The sequence below is a fragment of the Podarcis bocagei genome (genome assembly GCF_964188305.1).
Source record: "Podarcis bocagei genome assembly, chromosome: 2".
In the NCBI taxonomy this organism is placed as follows: domain Eukaryota; kingdom Metazoa; phylum Chordata; class Lepidosauria; order Squamata; family Lacertidae; genus Podarcis; species Podarcis bocagei.
The window spans coordinates 70,947,103-70,963,459 of NC_138126.1; the positions used below are offsets into that span (position 1 = coordinate 70,947,103).

Here is a 16,357-nt window from a genome sequence, read left to right on the forward strand (position 1 = left end):
TACTTTCCAGTAGCTGCCTTCCCTTATTGTAACACATTCATTAAATAGCACACCTGACTGTTAGTGGCATACCTGCAGGTCTTGCTATCAGAACGAGTGTTATCCAAAATGTCAATTTTATATCCAAACCTCACCACAGTGGTACCTTGGGTTAAGTACTTAATTCATTCTGGAGGTCTGTACTTAACCTGAAACTGTTCTTAACCTGAAACACCACTTTAGCTAATGGGGCCTCCTGCTGCCGCTGCACCGTCACCGCGAGATTTCTGTTCTCATCCTGAAGCAAAGTTCTTAACCAGAGGTAATATTTCTGGGTTAGCGGAGTCTGTAACCTGAAGCGTATGTAACCTGAGGTACCACTGTACACGAATGGCTGACTCAGATATCTGAACAGATAGAGTTTGCCCGCTTCCTTACTTGTGTTTTGCTGGCCAGTGGCAGCCATTTTGGGTGGAAACCATGAAGAGAAGGAACAAGATCAGACAAATCACAGATTAGAAATGTTCTCATGGGAAATTATGGAAAACCATCAACTTGTTATGTGAAAGCTCGCCTAATGAACAATTCCCTGGGAACACACTGTGTTCTGCATGTCCTGCCCATCGGCTTTACCCGGGATTCCTGAGAAAGTTTTTAATTCTCTTCGAGACAGAAAAGGAAAGCCTAGAGGCCAAGAAACTGGACAGGCCTGCACAGAGATCTCTGCTTCAGGACTGGACATGTGCTGCTTTCCATCTGCAGCCTTATTCTTTCTGTAGTCAGGACCGGGAATTAAACACTTAATGTAACAGCAATCCCAGCGGCCCTGTCTGTTTTACAGGCGGAGGTGAAAAAGGTAAATTAGACTTCAAAAGAATTTGAAACAGATATTGAATTTATTGGTCAGCTATGAGTAGGAAAATACATTGGTAAAGAAAAAAAAGACAACCCTGTATATAAATATAATACTAGCTAGTTAAAATTTGACCAAGAAGAAAGTTCCATTGAAGAGAACAGTAAAAGCCCTTGTTTACCATCAGACCATTTTCAATTTCCCATTTATCTTATTGAAGAGCTGCCTATAGACAAATGCAACATTCTTTGAGCTTAGTGCAGATGATGTGCTGGTTTTTGTTTTTGTTTTTTTTGTTACACATATGGTAAACAAGAGTTAGTCCAGTGCATTACACATTATACAGAAGTACTGTGAATAAAGACTAGGTATTCTAATTTTTAGATACTACTTAAGCATACCAAGATACCTACATTTTAAAAAAGCTTAGACAACCAAAAAGTATAGCAGGAGTTAACATATACTAAAACACTGAGTCAGGCTGGATGGGAAAAAACAGTCACTACATAAGCAGTAGTAAATTTGACTTGAAAAATTTGCAGTGCGATTAATTCTGCTGAAAATGTTAGTGCAATTATTTTGGCTTTGAGTTCTTTGCCCCATAGATAAAAGTGGGTACTTGACATCTGAAGCTACTTTTAGACATTTAAGCCACAGCAGAATTCAAATAACTTTATCAGAGTTTTCAGATGCAAGTTTGCATCCTGAATGGATAGCTTTACAATTGAGGCTTGAGCCCACAAATAAAAAAGGGACAGAATAATTACACACATTTCCTAGAGCTTTTTCTGTCACTGTCTTTAAAATAGAGAATCCCATATATTTTATATTTCCTGCTTAAATTCCACCATAATTGATTTTATCGCCTTAAGATCATTTTTACCCAGAAATGGGCAGGCTGTAGGTATTAGGTTTTTCAATATGTGACCATCCCTAGTCAGACATCTAATTTGATTAAACTGGGGAATGGGGAAAGGGATCCTCATGCCCACCAATGCTCTACGTCCTTAAAAAATAATAATCATGTGATTACATTAAGAAACACTGAACATTTGTTATGGCAACATCCAAAGCCACCTTAAGTAAGATAAGTGTTAGGGTTACTGGAAATTAGCATTTTGTGAACACATATAGTTTATTGCATTCATTTATGAAATGTATGAATTTGTTTGATGCAGAAAACTGTATTACAAGTATGACTATTCTGATATTGACTGCCAGACACATTAGGTGCAACTTCTTATTCTGCAGAGATGCAGAGTATTTCCTCAGCGTGTCACTTCAGTACTGTGGGATCTGACCAAAGGCTCACTGAAGGCAAGGGGGATCAGGTTTTATATTTTTCTGAGCTCTCATACTTCAGTAATCTTATTATGCCAAACATGGAAAAGGAATTTCAAGTGCCCATAGATTGCAACATGTCCAGGCAAGAACAGAGTCCTTGAGTACATGAACGGGCTGTAACCTTTTAATGTGCTGCCATAAATTCATATAGATAGATAGATATTTAAGATTGAACAAAGAAAGGTGAAAACGCATGTGTAAAGCTTAAACCTTTAGGATTTACCAAGTGCACTCAAGCTCCAGCTTAAAAGGAAAAATTAATCCCTTCTAAGGAATATAAAATGAATAAGTGCTTCCCTTCCATAAAGCTTTCTGGACATACAATTAAATAATCCAGATAATCAGGAAACAAAATAGGTTGCTGAGTATGACAAGCTAAATTGGCTCCATTGCCACTGAAAATTGTCATGATGCACATTACCAACACATTGTTAAGGAAACATGAGTAAAACACCTTTTATTCACACTTGTACAAAATAACCCCCAAACCCAAAAAACAAGAACAGAAAAAGCAACATTACTAATTGAATCTACTACATCAATTATTACCAGCATTCCGATGTACTGATTATAAACTGGACATGTTTGGTGTTGCACAACTAAAAAAACATGTAACAAAAGAAAAATCAGGTCCTAGACAAGGATTCAAGATCTGGACTTTTCCTACTAAAAATTTTTAAACGCTTGTTTGCTAAACATGAACTTGTTGCAATTTTATTGTATTCTTTAAAACAAAATGGTCGCGCACTTCTAAGTGCCTATAGTTTCTTTATAAAATTTTCAATCATTATTACCCATTTTTTAATTCATTATATTCAGAATTTCTCAATTCAAGAAAGAGCTTTTGTTTCTCTGCCTGCAGTTGAAACAAAAGCAGTTTGACCAAGTTCTCTCTCTAAATAAGACACAGACTTATTAATGAAGGTATGTTTGCTAAGGATTAGATAGAATTTCCCTTTTATGGACAGATTTTATATATATATATATTTATATATACCGTATATATACTTGGCTTTCAGACACTAATGGCACTATGAGGGCATACTACAACCTTGGTTTTGTTGACACTTTGTAGAATAGGACTTGGTCACTTTAATGCTCGATCTGAAATGTTGTCTAGGGAACCTGTACTGAAAATGCATCTCTAGTTACACTGCTTCATAGAACAGAAGACTGTATACTTTTAGCTTCAAGGAATGACGACCGAGGAATGACTGAGGAAGATGCTTCAACTGAAAGAGGACTTCACATGATAGTATTAAGTGGAGAGGGGAGAACAAACCAAACAAACAGCATTGTGCAATGACACTGAAAGAAGCAGTGCATGGGTATCAGAAGCTTAGAATTTGTGTACCCACCATCTGAACGTGTTCAAAAAGTGATATTCAACGCTTCGCAAAGGAAAAAAAAATAGATGCCACAGCTTATACAAAAGTATCTTCATAAAATTTTCACAAAATGTTAACATTATTTTAAAAAAATAAAAGAGGATGCACAGGTTCTCTCTGCATGCACAGGCAGTGCTAATTGAGAACAAAATGAAGCAGGCACAGTGGAGATAGGAAACGAGTGACTTAACACAGAAACTAAGAAGCTTTCACACAATATTCTGCCCTTCCACTTCTGGCAGAAAAAGGTTAGAATGTAGATATCGATAAGGGCTATCAATCCACACAGCCTAATCAGTCACTGCTTAGCTTATCTGTTCCGAGAACAAGTTTGCGCTGTTGCTTTAAGTTAAAAGAAAGAAAGAAATGAATGTATGTATGTATGTTAACTAGCTTGAAGAAATTTGTTATCATTTAACCAAATTTAGATTTAAAAGCAGTGTTCTCAATTTTAAAAAATGAAGTAGTACATAAGGGCTAAAAACCCTAACAGTGCAAATCATTAGCAGAGAAAGCCTGCTGCAACTTCTTTTACAAGCTGGCCTTTATAACACATGAAACAGATAAAAATTTAGCCTTAGTTTACAATACAATCATTTTCCAAATCTGGTTGTTGTTTTTTTAAAGTACAAAATCTCATAAATCAGGTTTTCTGTTGTTCATATACAATCAATAAAGGCTAAATTCAAATTCTATATTTTACAAACAAACAAGTCTGAAAAAGAAGGGAGTGAAGTATGGAAGAATGGTCTTTTGATGTTTTACTACTGGCCTCAAAAAAGTAGTGCTACAGATATCTGTGCGAAGAGAATTTATTATAGTAATTCCCTATTTTCAAGGCATGAAATATTACATTGGATAGAACAGGTTACTTGTAACAAATCTAAGAGAGGTGCCAACGCACCAGTCCCTGTCTAACAGTAAATAAAGCATGTTGGGCTCAGAATTGTGTGTCTGATAGCACCTGGCTTTTACTATTTCTTTATGAAATAATTAGATTTAAAATTAAGATCATTAAGAAAGATCCCTGTTGGCCATACCTCACTCCTCTATATTCAGATTTTACAATTTTACAAATGAGACTGAGGTTGCCCTCTAAAATGTACTTGACTACCTCCTGCTAGGCAGATGGATTCCATTTACCGGGGGCAGGAAAGGCAGCACCAGCTCCAGTTGTGCAAAAAGTGAGAAGTGGTCAGAAGGAATGAGCGGGTGTGGACAGCCACTTATATTGTTCTCTATTAGCCAATGGTGATCCAAAGGTCCCAGGATGCCAAGAATATTCAGCTGAGGTTTAGAGTAGAAGATGTAGTCAATAATACCCTTTGGAAAAGAGAGAAAATGGAGTGAATATTTTCAGAAATGGAAGACACACAACTGGAAGCAATTTCAACTGATATCAGGTATGGACTTCAGTAACCACGTAACTCTAATGCTGAAGCACCTACTCTGACTGTGGTCATGGTCCCAAGGCAAATTCAGGTGCCTAAATGGTATGGATCCCAGACACACTGAGGACCACTTGTTCTCCTATGATTCTATCCTACTTTTAAAAGACATCTGAAGGCAGCCCTGTTTAGGGAAGTTTTTAATGTTTAATGCTGTATTGTGTTTTTAATATTTGACTGGGAGCCGCCCAGAGTGGCTGGGGAAACCCAGCCAGATGGGTGGGGTATAAATAATAAATAACAGCCCAAACAAAATTCCAGAAAGAATGGGGGAAATGTGGAGAATATTTAAAAAAGCAGTGCCCCCAAATAAATACCTGGTCTTGTTTCGATTAACTTGGAGAAATTGTAAAAATAATTCAAAAAAGAGAGTTTAGAAGGAGAAAGTAGAAAACCAGGTACAGGATGAAGGAAGTCAAGAAAGAAGAATTTTGAATGAAAATATGGCATATATAGGTGACAATTTTTTCTTTTATTTTTTGTTTTACTGTTTGGTTCTGTTTTACTGTCTTGTTTGTTTTGCTTTGGGAGTCAAGAGTCATGGTTTGTTCTGTTTTTGTTGTCTGTGTAATTGATTTATTTCTACATGATTTCAATAAAATTAATAATATTACTCCTTCTAGTGTTCTGGGGGCAGCTTAAGGTAGTCTTGTTGCAGCATGAGCTCTTTTCATGGTCGTTTATGGGCCTTGCCCTTGATTTCACTGCGGATTTCATGTTCTTGATTGTTTTATTTAGATTGTAACACACTTATTGTAACATACTTTATTACAACTTGCCTTAGAAAGCTGGATATACCGTAAATATGTAAATAAATGATTTTTAAAAATGTGTTATTTGTTTTACTGTCAACCACTATAAAATCATTGAATGATAAGAGAAACTTTGAGATAATTCTTAAAGTGTTAGTCATCATAAGGTGTTCACATGCTATGCTACCGAGATTCACATATATTTCTTGTTAATACCTCTGAAGAGGCAATATTACCGCTAGGAATTATTGTGTAAAGTTAGGCAACTTTTTGGTCATGACCTTCCCATGGCCATGAGCCTCTTAAGCACAAGCAATGGAAACTGCTGTTGAGCTGTTTCCTGTGACTGGGAGAGCATCCTTTTCAATTATCAGCCTGCTTTCCTCTCTTCAAAAGTGCTTCCAAAACTTAATACTACCCCAACCTGACAATTAATTTGTTACTAACCCTTCCATTTTTGTTTTAATAGTTCATCAAACTTCCTGCACACCTATGCTGAATAAGCAATAAAACAGTAATAGTGCAATGGGAATTTATTTCAACTCTGACCTTGAAATCAAATGTGTAATTCGTATAAGGCATTAGGCCATTCTCATAGGCACTCTTCAACTTGAAACCATGAGTAATCCTTCCATTGGTGGTTCCATTTTTCCCGTTACAACTGAAGTTAGTGAGACTTTCATTGTATCTCAGTTCCTTAAAATCTTTATGGTTTGTCTCCACTCCACCAGTACTCAAATATTCAACCACACCTAGGGTGAAGGAAATATTTTTTTAAAAAACAACAAGCAACCTATCCCTCTTAAATAGTATTACATTCATGATGGGTGATCCATCTCAATAGTACAATCCACCACCTCCCATACACTCACTCTCCTGGCTGGAATTTAGGGATCATAAGATTTGATTAAGGGTGAAGTGTTAAGACTAGATTTCTCTGATTTAGTGGTGGTAAACTTCCAGCTCCCAGGGTCCTAATTTGTCCTGTGAGGCTGTTTCCCCAAAATCATGCTCACCTGCCATTATATGTGGACAAATAAAGACATGGCTGCAATGGAACAATTGAGAGCTTGAAGCGGGCATGCAACTGTTTCTTGGCAAGCAGACTCTCTCTTGGGACACACAGGGAACTTTACCAGGGAGTCTGAGCCGGGGAGCCCTTCATGAGGAACTCACTAGTGCAGCCAAGAGGGCTTTCAGTGTCTATCAGCTGGTGAGCTCTGAGAGCCATCCCTCAAGTTCATTTCTGCACAGCCTTCAAAATGGCTCTGTGAGTCCCTTTCACTATCAAGTTTTATTCAACTTCCAGCAGTTTCAGCAAATGCAGTGTTACAACACTTTAGCAAGTGGAATATGGCTGCACTTACCTGAATCTGGCAGAGAATTCAGATCTGCACACAATACAAGTGGAATTGTTGCGTGTTCTCCCGAAATACCAGGCTTGAGACTCCGAGAGGCTTTGTCTATTATGTTCTTTACCTCAGAAAGGAACATCATGGTCTGAACCAGCTTCACATCAGAATAATCCGGGTCCCAGTGCATGTGTGCATTTGCTACAAGGACCAGCTGTTTATCCATTCCTGGGTGTGGCTTGCCTGCTAAAATGGAAAATAAAAAACCCTTCAGAAAACAGCAGTGATACTTCACTACATAGGTTGCATTGGTGAAAAGGGCTTTAAAAATACTGCTAAAGAGATATATCAAACTAATCAGCAGTAATTAACTGGGACTTTACAAATACAGGATTCCTTATCTCAACCAGCCATTTTATGAGTTTAAAACAAAAAAGGGCTCTGTGCTCCCTCTGCTGGCTTTATTGCATTATCGACATGATAATGAACAGCTACTGTGATGGACTGCAAATAACTTCTAAGCCACTATATATACAATCTTCTAGCAAACATAATATGCATTTTAACTGCAGTATTTGTCAGTCATTACACTTTTCCCATACAGCAATAAAGACAAGTACCACACAAAAGAATTCTGCAATCTAGACAGATACTGTTTGCAGTGACAAAGTGTATTAGTATTTACTTAACTGAAAATACAGGCTACATTCATCACCTGCAAATACTGTTTGTCATCCATACTAAGCTAAGCAGCATCTTTACGGCAGATGTGCGCAAATACTAGGGCAGTCAAAGGAACAAATCATGGCCAGTAGGAAAGCACAGACACGGAGATGAGAAAATAGTGATGACTTAGAAATCTTTTTCTAGCCTCAAGAATCTTCACATCTCCTTATTCCACTTTGATCCCATTTCATTTCCCTTTTAAACTAAAACCATTAAAAAAAAATAGGGGGAGGGGGTTTACAGTACATTTTAAAAGTTGTATTGACAGGTAGATGCATGAAAAACCATTTTCCAGTTTGGGGAAGCATGACTACTCCACATACACCTTAAACAGTATGCAAAAAATTTAGTTAGTGGTGGGCAAAAACAAATTTTGTGGTTAAGCAACTGTCTGCATCTCCTTGGAAGGTTTTTAGTTTCACACTAAGTTCTCAAAGTTAGAAGTAGAGACTTCTCCTATCCATTGGATATGAGTTTCAGTCACCAGAAGTGGTAAATAAACCAGTTCTCAACTCTTTTCCAAAGCAGCAAAGGGTATGTGTGTACATGCGGAAGATGGCTGCAGAGTCCAGTCGAAAACTGGATTTGCATTTACTTACATGACATTTCTATTAACTCCTTTCGTAGCTCTAGCAACACAGCAACTCCAATGTTGTCTTTTGTCATTACTCTGTTCAGCATTGCTTCTGATCCTTCTGAGTTTGCCATAGCCAGCTGATTAAATTCAACAGTATGCTTCTGAACCAAGGTGAACCTGAAAGCAATAAAATCAATTTAAAGCAAGATCTGCACATAACACCGTATTTTTCATTTTATCACAATATGATTCACATATTCTATCTGCACAGCTGACAGAAATTAGGTAACTAGACTTCTCACTGTGAATATAATGACAGTGACAGCTTACCACAACTGTGGCCATCATAAATGCTTGAACACATACAAGCCAACATGCAGACATTTTCTTAAATAAATATAATCATTACTATTCACCATTCCACCAAAAGCTGTGAACTATTATGAGAATTCATAGGAGGCCACTACTTTATTCATATTTCATGAGTGAACAATTTTACTACTCAAGTTACCTAGTCCTAAACAGCCAAAGTATTGATAGGCTCCCCAAATTACTGAAATAATCCCTTTGCAACAAGAATTTATAGTATAATGACACGAAATACATTGAAAACAAAGCTACAGGACTGCCTCTGGTTTCATAGAGGATTAAAAACTGATGTTGCTGTGCAACCTCATTCACTGTAGCCAGAGAACAAGATACAAGTTTTATCTTACTTTTCTGTCTTGAAAAATATTGCACAACCATCAACATGTTTTCTCTCTTGTTCTGACATTGTCCTAGCTCTGGATTTCGGACTGAAGAATCCGTTGTATCCACGCTCTTTCAATTCTGCTAGGAAAAAACTGTAGTACTGCTCAGTTTCAACCTCCTAAAATGTAAGACAGTGCAAGAATTAGTTGAACTATCAAATGCACAATGCAACTTTGAAAATGAATTCAAAGTCTCCAACGAAGATCAAGTCTCTTCTGGATACCCCTTTAAAGCAGGACTCTGAAGTTATGTCCATTGAGAAAGTATAATGTGAAAAGACAGCAACTGAAATAATGGGGGAGAAGAACTAGTGTTACATTTTATTTTACTGATATATATGTATACATATGCCTTTCTGTAGAACAGCTTATGTGGGACTCTGACTTGTCTGCCAACCATCTACAATACAGTAGGAACAAAGCAGCAGCAGGAATCCATCATCAGCGTACCTCCCTTCAGGATAGAGAGCCTAACACAGGAATAGCTAACATTTTTGACCAGAGGGCTTTGAGGCTCACATGCCATCAATGGGTGTGACCAGTGCTGCACATGCACCATAAATACACCACATGTACACACACCTTCCTGTTTCCTGAGCCTCTAAGAGCTTCTAACAATACTGTTGCACCCAAGGGAGAAGCGGTGCTTTTCAAAGATAAAAATATGCACCTGATTTCAAAAGACAGTTGCAGATTACTAAAAACAGCATTGTGAGCCAGGTTCAACCCATAGCATAGCTAACAGTCTGGGATGACCTGATGCTAGAAGACTGTTCAAGCTAGTTGACGTACTGTCAAAACACCCAGGAAACAGATCACTGGTGGGTCATGTAAGCTGCTCTGAGCTTTCTAAGGAAGAGTGGGATACCTCCATCTGGAGATGGGGGACACAAGGAGCTGCAATGGGAAGGAGTCGTCTGTGAAAGTCAACTACCCCCTTCTGCTGGCACATCACATGATTCAAACTCCACTCAGCGGATGCTCCAAGTCAATATAACAAGCAGTCATCAGATTACATTACTGTGAAATGGATTAAGCCACGCCAGTCCAGAATAAAATGTACCATTTTAGCATGCCTGCAAAGCATGTAGCACAGGATGAGTGAAATAGTAAGAATAGTCATAGAGACACTGTCAGCTGATCTGGCAGTTTCCCCTCCACTCCATCTAAACAGTGACTGATGGAAACAGTCTAAAATTCAAAAGGCACCACATATCCGAGGACACAATGGAGTAAGCAATTAAATTAAATATAAAAGTAGAACAGCTGGAAGTTTATAGGGTTGAGAACAGTAATAGTACAAAGTCACAAAATATTTGTTTGAAAAATCCCAATTAAACTTTATCCCTGCCAAGCTATTAAATCTGGAGCCCACAGAAAATCAGATGCCATGGTCACTGAACTCATTTCCACAAAATCATCATCTTGAGTCAAACATTAAGTGAACCCCAGCCATTGTATTAAAGAATTCAGAGTACATTAAGGCAAAGATAAAGGGACCCCTGACCATTAGGTCCAGTCGTGGCCGACTCTGGGGTTGTAGCGCTCATCTTGCTTTATTGGCCAAGGGAGCTGGCGTACAGCTTCCGGGTCATGTGGCCAACATGACTAAGCCGCTTCTGGCGAACCAGAGCAGTGCATGGAAACGGCGTTTACTTTCCCGCTGGAGCGGCACCTATTTATCTACTTGCATTTTGACGTGCTTTTAAACTGCTAGGTTCGCAGGAGCAGGGACCGAGCTCACCCCGTTACGGGGATTCGAACCGCCAACCTTCTGATTGGCAGGCAAGTCCTAGGCTCTGTGGTTTACCCCACAGCGCCACCTGCATCTCTTCAGAGTACATTAACAACTGCAAAAACAATCTTGCAGTTACTTAATACTAGTAGCAATACTGAGTTTTTCTGTGACCAAAATGGGCAGCTTTAAGAACTCAAGAAGCAAAAATATAAGGCATCCACATGCAACTATCTTCAACAGCTGGAGAACCTGCAATTAGTAGAAACCTCTCCACAAATTTGGATGCAGCAACCAACAGCTTCCAGAGAACACTACAGTACTAATATATTAAACACCAAAATTCTCTGCTATGTACAAAATTCTCTGTTACACTGTGCTACACACAATAAAAATAGTGTGTAGCAGAGTCCTTCAGAAAAGGTAATCAGAACAGAAGATACACACTAGACTAGTTCAGAGACAGAAGCATGGCCACAACACTAGGAAAAACAACCAGGTCAGAATGCAAGAAACTGCATATTTTAAGCAACAATGGAAGGGAGGGAAAGACAATGGAAGGAGGGGAACATACAGAAGGGAGGAAAGGGGGAAATACCTGGACAGAGTTGTGACCCATTTTAACAGCAATTTACATATTTTATATACATTTTTGATTGACTGTTGCCCACCTCAAGCTCTTAAAGACAGGACAGGCTATGATCTTTAATAAACAGAACAGAATTTCCCTGGCTTGGTGAAATGTCTATTGGCCAGCAGGGTTGACCCTAATTCCTGTTTTCTGCTTCAAGGCCCGTGTAATCCCTGGCAGAAAAGCTCTGCAACTCTTTTCACTGCATCTGCTGGTTTGGCACATCATCTGCAGCCACGTAACCCAGCCTTCTAACAGATGGGAGAGCAAATGAATCTCGACACAGGGATGATAAATCAGGAAGCGACTCTCACTGGGTGGGTGGGGAGTAAAGACAACAACAAATATTTAAGCTTCATGGGCATCCTTTACTAGTCCCCTATTCATTTTACTGTATTATTGGAATTTCATCCAAATAGTTCTCAGAGCAGGCTTAAGAGCATATTGTAGGGGTCTTGTAATGATTCACATCTTATATGTAGAAAGAAAATTGCTTAAGTTAAAAACATTTAAAAATGGATGCATACATAAACAAAAAAGAACAAAGTCATTTCTCACCTGAAGACTTATGATGTCTGCATTACAGCTTAAGATTTCCTGCATAATAGCCTTTTTCCTGTATTCCCAGTTCAATGCCCATGATGGGCAGTAGCCATATAGCTGCCGAGTAGCATATTTATCACAGAGGACATTGTAACACATGACAGAAAACAGGGCTGCAGTATAAGAGAGTTTTACTTAGACAGAGAAATTGTCTGTTTTAAACATACATTTTTCACTTTCCCTTTAAATAAGTTGATCAGCTTTAGGCTTTGCTTACTTTAGCTCCAAGATATATTTGAGCAGCTGACCTATAATAATGCAGCATTATTTAGATTTTCTCTCTCTAGAAACTAGGTTGGTAGTTCCACCATTCACCAAATAGGCAGACAATGCAATATAATGTACTGGTTCAATCTGTGTTGGAATGAAGCACAAAACTTCCCCTACAAGGTCAATAGCTGTTACCGTAGCCAGCATAAAGCCAGCTTATATAAAGAACTTTTTCCAAGATGAGGGTAACCCTTAAACTACTTAGGAGCTCTTATTGAATTTCAGGTCTAAATCAATTGAAGCTTTGTTTCGTAACTAAGCTACAATCCTATGCACATGTACCAGGACATAAGCCACACTAAACTCAGCACTTAACTGGTGAGCAAACATGATATATAGGATTGGGTTGCCATTATGACGAAATGGATCTACATGGTCTGAGGCCACACTTAATTCTGATTTTAACATCCACTCATGTTCTTTAATAATTTGCTTCTAAAGATGCCATGAATGGTTGTGCCATTGTTTGGACAGCATTCAGTTTTGGTGGTGGTGTTTTTATTCAGACAGCTTTACAGATTTCCAAACAGTACAATGGATATACATGTGGGAAAATGCCTTCTTTTAAAAAAAGTATATTTTGGTCATATTAATAATGTAGTATTTAGAATATTTTCAGAAGAATGAGAAACGCAAGATGTTTCAATTTCTAAACATATATGACTTCCCCCTTAAAATGTCTATACTACTTGCTATAAAAAATAAAGTGAAATGGAAAGAAGATGCACAGGCAAGGTACAGTGGTACCTCGGGATCCGAATGGGATCTGTTCCGGAGCCCCGTTCACATCCAGAAGAAAATGTAACTAGAGGCTGCGCACGCATGCATGCGCGAGTGGCAAAACCCGGAAGTAATGTGCTCCGTTACTTCCGGGTTGCCGCAGAGCGCAACTCGAACGCGCTCAACATGAAGCATATTCAACCCGAGGTATGACTGTAATACAAAATTTCACTGACTGGAAAGAAAGCACAGATTTATTCAGTTCTACCTGTTGGTCTTGTTCGATCTGGTTCTTGCAACATAATCCAAGATCTGGGAGGTGGCTGTTCTGTTGAAACTATTTGCAGAAGACAAAATAATAATAATAATAATAATGAGATAATGGTATTTATTTTACATGCCACAAATAAGTGTTCTAGGAAGTCACTACTTACTTCTTTTTGCAGTACCTGCCAGGTTATCAAGCAAATAATTCAGTAGCCTTCTTGTTCCATCTGGTTCTTGATAGAGATTCAGTATATCCTGTGTAAGTGGGTTTCCTGTAGGAGTGTTTGGGGAAGAGGGTGAGAAAATGAGACCTCAAGAACATCATGAGGTTTTTATTTTTAAAGTGTCTAGTTCAGGAAACTATTTTTTGCTGAAAATCTCTGACTCTCACTCTATAGAAATATCACCAAACTGGAGTGGTGGTGGGGGCGGGGGGAGGAGAAAAGAGAGAAAGAACCACACACACACACACACACACACACACACACACAATAATATGGCCTCTAAGGTTATACAGGCAAGAAGAAACAGTAAAATTAACTCAACTTCTTATAAAGGTGGAAAATGTTTTTCAAAACAATTGCAGTTTAGAGAAATTTGTAAAAATCATAATTTCAAAGTGCCTGAATCTTAGTATGCCATTTCTAGTTTAGGTAGTAATTTAATTTCTTAAAATATCAGCTTGAAAGTGATGGCTGGCTGAGGAATGAGATCAACTGAAAATTGCAAACAAAGAGCATGGGGGAAATAGTTAAAATTCATACCTTTCAAACCCAACGTCTGTAACTGAAAGAGTTTTCCCAGCTCAAATGGTAGGACTCGTAACAGGTTGTTATTTAAATGGAGTTCCCTATTAGCAAGTCACATGAAGACAAAAGTAGTAAGATATATACAGTTAATTGTTTTAAATGAAAATAGTTTCACTACAAAAGAGAAACTGTGCTAACATAGCACATTTCAAAAGTAATGGAAAACTGAACAGCAAAGATTATTGATTTTGCAGTAGTTAAAGACAATGATAAATTAAAGCAAACTGACTTGCACATCTTCTAAACATAAACTTGTTAAACCATTAATGAAGTAAAACCATGGAGAAAGTACTCCTACAGTCAAAATTACTAAACAAAATAATGTAAGGTGGTTACTATAAGAACTATGCTAACTATAAGAAAGCTACTGGAGCTCCCCCCCCCCGCCTTAATTCATTGCTCAGTTCACTGAAATCACAATTTCCTGAGCTTCTTTTCATCACAAGCAGCTAGAAAGTTGAGCTATTTTATAGTTTTAGCCTTCTGATATACTATTGAGGTTTTTTGGTTTTTTTAAAGAAAACCTGCTAGGTAAGAGAAGATTGTTTACCAGGCAGTCAGCAACCCAACTCTTGAAAAAGAGATAAAAGTGAAAGCGGGTAGCTTTGCTCATTAAGAACATCTATGAAAGGACTCCAACTCATATTTTATTAGTCTTAATCACCTCCTACGACCATTTGAAAACTGGGCTATTAGGTAGGATCAGAGGCTTCTGCCAACTGCAGAGACTCTCCACCTTCTTTTAAAAATAGCTTAGCTAAGTAAGCACAAAAGGGAGAGTACTACGGATGAACATTCCTTCATGCCCCCAAGAAATATATCCAGTCCTCAGCCTTTTGAAGCACACAGATGTCCTATTCCCTAGTGTGGTACCCTTCAGATGTTGTTGAGTTCCTAGCAACAAGAATAATAACCAGGGCTGATGGAAGCTGGAGTCCAATAGCATCTAGAGGACACCTTTGCCCTTGAGCCATCCTCTCAGGGACTGGATTAGGAGCCTAGATCAGCTAGGCACTTTCAACTACCTTGGCCCCGAACTAATAACTGAGGGTCTGCTTGGTCCTCTGTAAAAACACACCCTGAAGTGCTCCTCCACTGAGCACAATTCCCCCACCCCCACAATAATTTTCTCTTTTCCCCAATGTGAAGAAGGCATAAGAACAGGAGGCGAGAGACAAGGTGGGAGAGAGGAGGGTGAGGTGGAACAAGACTTTTCTTCCTTCTTTGATCCTCTCTTCTCCTCACCATTCATTCAGCATTTCATGCAGTGGAAACATTTAGTAGACTGCCAGACATCTCCTTGCAGCAAAATGAAGAATACACTGGCACAAGGCAATCCAACACACTCCCTGAGGCCTTTTTTTGTGGCCTTCAGCAACATTTTGATGCTCCCAGCTGCTGGGTAAGCAAGATGCTGGGCTTTGGGAAGGAGGTGTAAGGCTCTGACAGGGTCCTAGAGTCCTCCATCCTCCTTCCCAAAGCCTAATTAGTGCTTTCCCAGCTTTCGGAAGGTGGTGGGAGGGCTCTAGGAACCTGTCAGAGCCTTACGCCTCCTTCTCAAAGCCCAGCACCTTTGTTAGCCAGTTTTGGGAAGGCAGCGCAAGGGCTGGGTTGGTGGTGGTCAAATTTTGGCCCCACATCCCACCTACCACATTACAAGGCAGTGTGTGGCCCATGGGTTCTGTGTCAAAGTACACTTGCAGACCACTTAGTATGAAAAGCTGGACTGTCCAGCACTGGCACCTTCTTCCAATACCAGATGCATGCAAGAATGATATGGTAACACATAACAGAAGAGTTTCAGAAAGCTGCTAGGAGCAACTTTGAGAAAGCATCACAATAATGACACACAAATTAAAATAGTAGGCTTTATGAAATTTATGTGACTGTACTTATTATGACCAATATGATACCACTCCTTTATGTACTGCATTGAATATCAAGGTGGATGCTGATTTTATCCTTGTTTAGAAATGTTTTAACCTTGCCATGGGGATTACCAATAAGCCAGCAGGAAAAAGAACCATTAAAGTAAGTGGATTTATCATTTTTTCAGGGGAACACATTACACACAAGATTACAGGATTTCATGAAGAGACAATTCAGGATGGCAAATTTGGTATTTAGGAAATGTAACACTTCAAATAAGCA

At 38.7% G+C, this 16,357-nt stretch overlaps 1 protein-coding gene across 2 annotated transcripts; it reads right to left on the reverse strand.

The window, feature by feature from the left end:
* Nucleotides 1-854: 854 nt before the first annotated feature.
* On the reverse strand, nt 855-14,316 carry CNOT6 (CCR4-NOT transcription complex subunit 6). Of its 2 annotated transcripts, none has more exons than XM_081185289.1 (9): nt 14,162-14,316; nt 13,565-13,669; nt 13,399-13,467; nt 12,096-12,253; nt 9,136-9,290; nt 8,442-8,596; nt 7,132-7,359; nt 6,314-6,516; nt 855-4,887 (listed from the first exon to the last, which is right to left on the reverse strand). In XM_081185289.1, exons 3-9 carry the CDS (start codon nt 13,430-13,432, stop codon nt 4,675-4,677), a joined length of 1,146 nt encoding a protein of 381 aa, XP_081041415.1. In that variant the 5' UTR covers nt 13,433-13,467; nt 13,565-13,669; nt 14,162-14,316; the 3' UTR covers nt 855-4,674. The 2 variants fall into 2 exon arrangements, with proteins under 2 accessions (XP_081041415.1, XP_081041414.1); XM_081185288.1 differs by having other exon boundaries at nt 7,132-7,362.
* Nucleotides 14,317-16,357: the final 2,041 nt, after the last annotated feature.